The following is a 10101-nucleotide window of genomic DNA, read 5'->3' as shown; positions in this document are numbered from 1 at the left end:
TGTGTGTGTGTGTGTGTGTGTGTGTGTGTGTGTGTGTGTGTGTGTGTGCAGCTGCAGGCAGCCGTGCAGAGCCTAGTCTCTGCTGAGACAGACGAGTCCTGAGCTCGCACATATTTATGGAAATGACTCTGATCGAATGCAATCCATGCTTCGATGGAACTCTGGGAGGAGACGTTTATTTGTGTGCTTTTTCTTTTTTTATTATTATTATTATTTTCATATCTAGGTCACCAAGCAGTGAGGACTCACACGGATCACTTTAACCAGCAGTCGTCACCTTCCTTCCTTCCTTTTCTCTGACTGTTTCCTTTCTGTGTGCAGATATCTGGAGTCTGGGAGTGATCCTGTTCATGCTGGTCTGCGGTCAGCCCCCGTTTCAGGAGGCCAACGACAGCGAGACCCTCACCATGATCATGGACTGCAGATACACGGTGCCTGCACATGTGTCCAGCGCATGCAGAGAGTGAGTAATAACACCAGCACAAACAGAAAAAAAATAAAGCGAAATTGGACCGACGGGCCTGCAGGTGCTGCATATTTCATGCCTGTAGATGTGAGCACGGAGAGGAGAGGGTGCAGCCTCTCCGTTGTCCTGCTTTGGCTCCGTGCTGCAGTCAGCTGCTCCGGCAGAGATGCTGTGCTGCGTGAAAGTGTATCCTCTAAAATCCAACCCTTTTTTTTAAAACAAGAGTTTAACCATGAGACCAGGAACCTACTTTGTATTTGTCATGACTTCACTAGTTTTTGTTGATGTTCACACAACACATCAAATGTTAGCTCATGTCCTGGTTCGTGTGTTGTTTATTTTCCCACATGGGCCTAAAGAAACCATTTCTCTGTCCACTATGTTCATGTGAACATAGTGGACAGAGAACATCTGCAAACAGTTCCATAGAGAAAACAAACATTTGGCTTTCTGTTTAAACTCATTTCTGTGAAAAGAGTCTTTGATTTATTATATGAAAACATAAAACCTTGTCAGATTTTTAGTGCTAGTTTTATTGTTTTGGCTATTAAAATAGAACGGTGGCACTAAAAATCACACTCGCACCAGCTGATTACTAACAGCAAATATGGCACAGATCATTAATTTCCTGTTTCGAGGCGACGTGTGAGCACAGCAGGGACAGAACAATAATGAAGATTTGTTGAATTCTTTTTGGCCATTGCTTGTATTTTTTTACAACACGGTAATAAATTGTTCAATTGTTTATGCAAAACATGTCTCTGGTGCAAGTAAAAGGAAATTTAATTGATTTTAGTAAAAACGTGGTGACTTAAGCTTTGTGATTTTTAGCAGTGGGAAATACAGAAAATAAAATAGTGTGAGTAAATATGTGACCCATCATATCCAAATGAGGATTAAGTCAAATTTTGTCAAAATGACCTAATTACATTTTCAGATTCCTGCTTTAAAAGCTACATTTTGTTACCTGGATCATTCTGATAGCATCAGCTTATCCAGAGAAATGACTTAATTTTGTTATATTATTTATATATAATATTATCTTATTGGTTACGATAATACATTACTATTTGGTCTGAATCCTAATTTTATGCAAATTTATTGAATATTTTTTGATGTTAATATAAAGAGGAAACATCAAATAATATCTATATATTAAGATTTTCCAGTTGGAAAGAATCAAAAACTTTGCTAGCTCACAGGGAAAATTTCTAAATGTTAAGGCGCTTTTCCTCAAAACCAGTTTTTTGTTGCTACTACTAAAAAAAGCTTCAAAAAATTTTAGGATTATATTTCAGACAGTTCATTCAAATGATACATTGATAAGGCTTAATTCATTATATTGACAAAATGAAAATTTTGCACACATTTAAATCAAAACCCTAAACCTGCCTATTTCTCCACATTCCACTTTTAGACTTAATCTTCGTTTCGATGTGATGGGTCACATATAAGTTTACAAGATGTTTATAGGACTTTACCAGCATTATAAACATGTTATTACATGTAATGTAACTGTGTATGTATCTAAGTATTCCTAAAGCCACACCCAGATGATTCTTTAGTTTATTAACAACACTAATCTGCTCTCTGACTCCCTCCAGCCTTATAGGCCACATGCTGCAGAGAGACCCAAAGAAACGAGCGACTCTAGAGCAGATCGAGAGCCACCAGTGGCTCCAAGGTGTCGACCCCTCCCCAGCCACCAAGCTATCCACCCCACTGGTGTCTCATCGCAGCTTATCTGAGGAGGAGCACGGTTCTATCATCCAACGCATGGTGCTGGGGAGCATCGCAGACAGAGACACCATTACCGAGTATGTGTTCTGGCCCTAATTTCCAAAGATTTGTCACAGATTACTCATCCTCCTAAAGCCTAGTTGACAGTTATCAACAGTTAAACAAGCAGATGGTGGTCCATCCTGAGCTGTTGCCATGTTGAGGTCTTTATTTCCTGCTCATAGAGGGGATCTAGCTGTCGTCTAAAGTAGCAGCTGACATGTGAGGGAGATTTAAAATGGTTTTCTGATACCATGTTCCCAGGGCTCTGGAGTCGAACCAGTACAACCACATCACGGCTACCTACTTCCTGCTGGCAGAGCGGATGCTGAGGGAAAGACAAGAGAAGGAGCAGCACAACCAGACACGGTCGCCCAGTCCCAGCAAAGCCCAGTTCAGGTGAACAGGATCACACACGTTCATTTCCTGTGACGGACAGGAACATAGAGATTTATAGAACAGCTTCTGCTGTGTTCGCAGTTCTCAGACAAATCAAACAATGTGAACAAACTGGACCTTTTTTGTTGGACAAGCAATAAAAATGATTGTCAGGAAATTAGACCTGAAATCAGGGGCGAAGCTAGACTCTTTTGCAAAGCGTGGCACATGGGTGGCCAATGTGTTTTTTTAGAGGGGGCATACAAATAAAGAAAACTAATCTGGATTTGAGCATTTAAGAAGGCTGCACCTGCTAAATTCAAGTAGCTATAACTCAACTATTTTTAGACACATGAGCTGAAATTTGGTGTGGTGCGAGCTGCGATCACAAACACATTAGCACAGACAAATCGTAAATTTAAAAGGGCAGCCAAATGGGACTACCTGTCAATGTTTCACAAAGCAAGCAGTCTTTCAATTGCTCCAATTTATTACAATGTTACAGACTGGACTCTAGATTAATTCAGTGGGTCAGAGAAATTTCCCTCAAATTATCAGTCCTTTAGGGGTGACACCTGGGGTGGCCAGTCAGGTGTCAGGGGTAGTAGCAGTTGCCACCCCGGTCATCACTCTAGCTCCACTCCTGCCTAATGGTGCGTTCACACCAAACGCGATTTCAGCGTCAGGAGCAGCAGGTTTACATGCAAAGTCTATGGTGGAGGCGCTTCAAGCAACGTCGGGAAGTTCTGCGGCGCCTCAAGCGCGATTAGAGCAGCGCGATTTGGACGATTTGGACGATCTGAGCGTCGAACGCTCAGATCGTCCAAATCGTCCAAATCGCTGAAGTTAGAAAATCTGAACTTTTGCAGCTCGACGCGCAGCGTCAACCAATCAGAGAGACTCCACTGTGTGACGTAGCGACATATTTCCCGACGGGACAGTTTACTGAATGAGGTCCACTAACCTGAAACAGACGGAGCGGAGCTCTTTAGCTAAAATGAGTGCTGCAGTCGTGTCCTGATCCGCAGCAATGCGTGACAGCGACTCATCAGACTGAAAAAAGTAGTCCTGAAAGCAGCTGTGAGCGTCTTCTCTGAATTATCTGGTGAATTAATTATGAATTAATTATCTGATGAACGTGACACGTTCTGGCTGTCTGTAAATAAAGCAAAGCCACTTCCTCGTCCGACATTAAACGGAGCCCGACAGAGGAGGGAGGGGCGGGGCGGCTGTCGCCGTGCGGCGCTTCAACAACTGTCCTGCGTCTGACCTCAAAGTGCACAAGCTTCAGACTTCAGCGTTGGCTGCGATTTTGAAGCTGAAATCGCGTTCGGTGTGAACGCACCATAAGATGTTAAATAAAGCAACTTAAATACTACCATACCTGCACTGTAATTCAGTAGGTATCTGTGGAACATAGATATCTGTGGAACATAGGTATATGTGAAACACAGGGATTTGTGAAACATAGGGATCTGTGGAACATAGGGTTCTGTGGAACATAGATATCTGTGGTACATACAGTACTTATCTGTGGAACATAGGGATCTACGGAATATAGGGTTCTGTGGAACATAGATGTCTATGGAACATAGATATCTGTGGAACATAGGGTTCTGTGGAACATAAATATCTGTGGTACATACAGTATTTATCTGTGGAACATAGATATCTATGGAACATAGATACTGTGGAACATAGGGATTTATGGAACATAGGGTTCTGTGGAACATAGGGATCTGTAGTGATCTGTGGAACATAGTGATCTGTAGTGATCTGTGGAACATAGTGATCTGTAGTGATCTGTGGAACATAGTGATCTGTAGTGATCTGTGGAACATAGTGATCTGTAGTGATCTGTGGAACATAGTGAACTGTGGAATATAGTGATCTGTAGTGATCTGTGGAACATAGTGATCTGTGGAATATAGTGATCTGAAGTGATCTGTGGAACATAGTGATCTGTGGAATATAGTGATCTGTAGTGATCTGTGGAACATAGTGATCTGTGGAACATAGTGATCTGTGGAACATAGTGATCTGTGGAACATAGGGATTTATAGAACAAAGTTTCAAAGTAGTATTTTTGTTAGTATTGAATATTATCAGTTTATGCCTGAAGTTGTACAATAACTCTGTGTAACCTTTCACAGGCAATCTTGGCCCACCAGGGTAGATGTTCACCAGGATGTCAGTGATGGATTAGGAGGTCCTACTATTTCCCATCCTGGGGGTCCACAGTCCCCTGCACGCAGTGCCGAAAGCCTCCACAAAGGTCCCAGACCCAAAACAGCTCTGCTAGACCTCAACCAGCGGCCGGAGAGCAACAGCTGCCAACAGCAACCTGTACGACAAGACCAGGAGAGGAGTCTGAGACCTCTTGCTAAGCCACACTCCAACCCTCTCAGGCTTACCTCCTTGGCGTCAGTGGGGCCCTGCAAACCACGTAGTCCAAGTCTTTTTAGCGTGGAAGAGGATGAGGAAGAAGAAGGGGCAGAAGATAAGTGTCTGCCCCCTTCTACGTTGCCTTCTCAAGTGGTGCTTCGCTGCAAAGCCTCCTGCTCCTCCTCATCCTCGTCCTCGAACAGCAACCGCATGACGTCTCGAATGAGCGCCCCGATTCTTAACCAGATCCACGAGGAAGACCAAGAGGACGACGAGGAGGAGGACGGGAGAGAGCTGCACGGACTGGGTCTGCCGAAACCTAGTCTTAGCCTCAATTTGAACTCCAGAATACCGTCCTCTCAGGCTGGCACCCCCAGCTCAGAGACCAGCGAGGACCTGAGAGAGCGCCACTTCAAACCAGACCCACTGACCGCGGCTGAACCGGAGGACGAGAGCGCAGACAGGAAGGAGGGCGGAGGGAAAAGTGGGTCGGGGCAGGACAGTCCCTCTAACTGTGCCAGTCCAGGATCGGGGTCAGGTCAGGGTAAAGGCACCGCCAAAGCAGCCAGTGGCCTGGTGGAGAGCCTCAAGCTGATGAGCCTGTGCCTGAGCTCTCAGTTCCACAACCTGACTGTGGGGGGAGGCGGAGGTGGAGGCGGTGGAGGTGCCGGTGGCAGCGTTGGCGTAGACCCTCAGGATCGTCCCGTGTGGAGGATGTGCATGGGTGGCTCTACGGGCAGTTTGGACAAAGTGTCGCTCCTGGGCGGGCCCTCGCCACGAGGGAACCTTTACCACCAGCCCCCCCTGGGAGACATGCTGGGGGACCCGCTGCTGGAGGGGCCCTGCTCGGGAACGTTGCGGCTGGGGGAGCTGGACCTGGCCAGGGAGAACCACAGGAACATGAAGAACCACACGCTGCAGGTGCCTCTGAACGAGAAGACTCTGTCCGTCAACATCCACCGAGGCCCCAAGGAGGGTCTGCTCTGCACCCCCACCCCGCACAGCTGCTGCCAGGTCATATAGAGCCGCAGCAGCAGGGCGTGGCGCACACTCCACCTCATACATCCTTTACTCCCTGCTTTTATTTTCAGTGAGCTGTCAGAAATTTGCACAGTTTTTTTTCTATTTTACGTTGTTTTTCCTTGGTTGTTTTGGTTTTGTTGGAGAGCTGGGAGAAAATCCAAATGCCAAAATTGCACATTTAGTGACACCACCGAGGAGGTCAGGTGTACATATGTGAAGCACTTTCCAAAAAAAAAAAAAAAAAAAAAAGATTAAAAAAGAAAGCACTTAAGGGACTTTCAGGTGTGTGTTAAATAAGAGACTTTAAAAAGGACAGCAGATATCTGCTCACTCACAGCTAAAGTTCACAATGATAAGAAGCTGAAAGAATCAACGTTTTATGATCTCGTTACGTCTCTCTTTTGTTCTACACTGATGTTTTTAATATCATATTTTTTAAATTATTTTTGAGACAATCGTTTTAGCTTTTTTTATTCTAATTGATATATTTAAGTGGAATATGTGGTCAGCGGTTGGCATCTGCTCATTGTGGGCATGAGTATTAAATTAATTTAGAGCTTTTAATGGTTTAGAATGATTAAAGAACGTGGATCTTAAATGGTTTGTGAAGCAAGAATTCAGCGCACAAGTTTGAATTAATTAAAGATTTTTTCTAATCCACACAGGGTGACATACTGCCTCAAATATTTGGTTACATGTTTTTTTAGCAAGCTGCACCTGAATCACACTTTTTTTTAGCCGTCATCAAGCTTCTGGTATAACTGCGGCTGATATTTGACTGTTTCCTTTAGCATAAATGCTAGAGATAATTAAAACTGGTTTCTAAACACATTCCACAGATTTACAGTACAGCTAAAGTTGAGGTCTTTTCAGGTGTCTGCTTCATCCAATCAGAAACCAGTTTTGATTTGTTTGTGTAACGCACCGTTACCATGGTAGAAAAACAATCCCACACCATGACGCACCCACTGCTGTGCTGGGCAGTTGGTACTTGACTCCTCCAAACATACTTCTTGTCAACAACAAAGACAACAAACAACAACCATCATTAAACTTTAACATTTGAGCCTCCTACAGTTTAGTCTCTGTGTAGACACCGTGGTGACAGAAACTGTCCTCAGGTCAGTTTAGGTCAGGGGTCTGCTAACTGTGGCTCTTTGAAGCTTTAACCAAAAGTAACATAAGATTGAATTATTTGACTTTTTTTTCTATCCGCGCAACAGAAAAGACTAGCTTTAGCAGTTTTCCTGTTCATTTGTTTGAAAATTTGTGAGCAATCCTTCGAATACAAGAGGTAAATATGTTGATTAGATCATGCTAGTAGCATGTTGGCCACTTCAGTAACCCAACGTCCTGTTTTAATTATGATCTTTCTCTCAAATCCATTAGGAAGTTTTATGGAATATCTTTAAGAGATGTTGCTGAGACGAAATATGTTGAATTGATTATGTAACAATAAAAATGGGAGGAAAAGAAAAACATATCCCTGCACAGTTTAGTGTTTTAGTTTTTATTAAATTTGGTATACTTTTTTTTCTTGTTTAAACGAATATGGTCTTTTCTTTGGTTCAAAAGTGTAAAAACAATAATAAATGTTTAAATTTACTATAAAAAGAGTTTTCTAATGTTGCCTCCCCTGGCTGGAAAGGCCTGTCTTCAACAAACTTAAAGTGGCCTCCAGTTGTTTATTACAATTGTAGCACGTTTCAAAGGTTCGGTCTCTTTAGATTGTCAACTTTCCAATTGTTCTGAGTATCGGGCCATCCCTGCCGGTGTTGTAACAAATCCTTTTTACACTAAAGAAGTTAAATAATAACCACTGGTCTCGTTCAGCTGAGACCTTCATCACCACCTTTTACAAGCTTTAGATTTAATGTGTAAATGTTTGAGTCTGTGGGACTCTTTATGACTCCGTGTGGATTAGAGAAATTCCTGAATAAAGTCCAACTTGTGCAGCCAGTTCAGTTCAAGAATGATTTAAATCAATCATTAAAAGCTACAAAACCAATTTAACAATCATGTCTTTAATGTGTGCATGCAAACTGACCACACTGTTTTCATCCATATGAGGACTAATATAATGAAAACAGATGAGAGCGATGGCAGCACATGATATTTCCAGGGGTTTGACATTTTATTTATCTCAAACAGGCAGAAAGGAGCTCCTGTCTGACCTCTGCGCTCGGACGGCAGAGGTTGTACATATGTGAATAGTTTAACAGTACACTGTACCTGTAGTATTTATCAGTAGAGTTGTATTGCAGTAGAGAATGCTAGATCCTTCGACACCATTCTTCTTTATTCCCACTGGAAAGTCAGGGTCTGATGCAGAGTTAGATGGTTTTCTGATGGCTGAGCAAGAACATTCAACAGATTCAATCCAAACCACCACTGGCACATAGGCACGCAACGGGCAGCCCTTTAAATTCACAGTGGCCGATCCATTCATGTAGTGGAGGGAAAAAAATACTAATAAAGAATGGGTGGATCCTAACTGGTTTTCTAGGATCACAGTAGCCACTGCTGTAGCATATTCCAAAACAACAAGACAAGGGTTTCAGCGGAAAAATAACACCTCCACCCTTCAAGTGTTTGTAACTGGATGTGTGACCCACCCCCCCTAGTGGAATATCTAACATGACCGTGCATGTGTTTTGCTGTAGCAACCTTAACTCCTAACTCACGAGGTCAAGCCACCTGTTGTCTCCACCTAATAACAGATTCAAACGGTCACTTTACTGTAAGATCACAGCAATACCAGCGACTGCAAAATGTACAACTATGGATGTGCCATAAAATTTGTCTTGAGCATATTGTACTGTATGTATATGATAGAGACCTATTACAATAAAATAATGTGAATGAAGATGATGATTTTTGTGTCTCCTGGAACTTTCATGGCAGAAGGTGAAGGTTAAAGATGCAGGGCCCGAGTAGTGACTTGTCAATCAACAGGGGTGACATTTGAGGTGGCCAATCATGTTTCAGGTGTGGCAACTGCCACCCCGGCCATTCCTCTGGCTCCGCACCTGCAATAATGGTATTTAAATATGAAGGAAAACTTAGAGCAGGAGTGTCAAACTCATTTTCACAAGGGCCACATGGGCTTTATGGTGCCCCCCAAAGGGCCAGTTGTAATTAACTTCATTACCTGTTTAACTTCGACTAAACAAGAAAGGCCACCAGGTACTTTTGGACCCTGTGCGCCTCCACCAAGTAGTGGAATGCTGTCATCTCACAAGTAAATTAATCAACATGCTGAAAGAAATGTATTCATCTGAAAGCCTAAATTATGTGCAAGAAACCAGTTCAGTTTTAGAATTATTCATGTCAGCTCGTATGGATTTATGTAAATTACACACGTTTTCCCCATTTTGCAAGTACTGGATGTATAGAGAAATCTCAGATTTTTTTTCAGAAACTCAGCTTCACATTTATTTAATGTCTCAGACCCTGTAAAATAAAATAAATCCATGAAATATCTTACAATGCATTATGGGAAATGTAGTTTATGGTCATGGCTGGCTTTAGAGCAGCTCATTTGAAGCTCTCGTGGGCCACATAAAATGCAGTGACGGGCCACATTTGGCCCGCGGGCTTTGAGTTTGACAGGAGTTAGAGAACAGGGGTTTTCTGATCTCTGAACACTGATGTCTTTAGAGTCCAAAGATCTTTCACAGCATGATTGTTGAAGAAAATTTCAGAGCTGTTGAAACTTATAGAGGCCAGAATGGGTTCAAAAGATTTGTTCTGTAAAAATCCCAAACAAAACAGTTTCTATAAGAAATAGATATCAAAAATACATTCTCAGTTCTGTTAACACTGAAATCACGAGCCATCCTGTCAACAAAAACACAATTTTTTGTTCCGTTGTGTGTTTGTTTAGTTTTTTCCTGTAATCTCTCCAACATCTGGGCCACTGCTCCACATCAGCCAGCTGAGAGGAAATCAGATCAGACCAGATGAGCTCTCGGGTCGCTGCCTGAACTCGTATGAGCCGCAGGCAGGCACACACACACACACACACACACACACACACACACACACACACACACACACACACACACACA

General features: G+C 42.9%; 1 protein-coding gene across 2 annotated transcripts in view; it reads left to right on the top strand.

Annotated features, from left to right (window-relative positions):
* The window catches only part of LOC106524768 (SNF-related serine/threonine-protein kinase), a 22402-nt gene extending 13505 nt beyond the window's left edge, over window positions 1–8897 (top strand). For both annotated transcript variants that reach the window (XM_014018725.1, XM_014018726.1), the window contains 4 exons: window positions 322–463; window positions 2071–2283; window positions 2510–2644; window positions 4777–8897. In XM_014018725.1, the coding sequence (XP_013874179.1) occupies window positions 322–463; window positions 2071–2283; window positions 2510–2644; window positions 4777–6031 (1745 nt within the window). In that variant the 3' untranslated portion in view covers window positions 6032–8897. The remainder of the gene's footprint in view (window positions 1–321; window positions 464–2070; window positions 2284–2509; window positions 2645–4776) is intronic.
* Window positions 8898–10101: the final 1204 nt, after the last annotated feature.

This window comes from Austrofundulus limnaeus, unplaced genomic scaffold (assembly GCF_001266775.1).
Source record: "Austrofundulus limnaeus strain Quisiro unplaced genomic scaffold, Austrofundulus_limnaeus-1.0 Scaffold200, whole genome shotgun sequence".
NCBI lineage: Eukaryota > Metazoa > Chordata > Actinopteri > Cyprinodontiformes > Rivulidae > Austrofundulus > Austrofundulus limnaeus.
The sequence above is the reverse complement of the archived record's forward strand: the minus strand, read 5'-3'. Positions and strand labels throughout refer to the sequence as shown.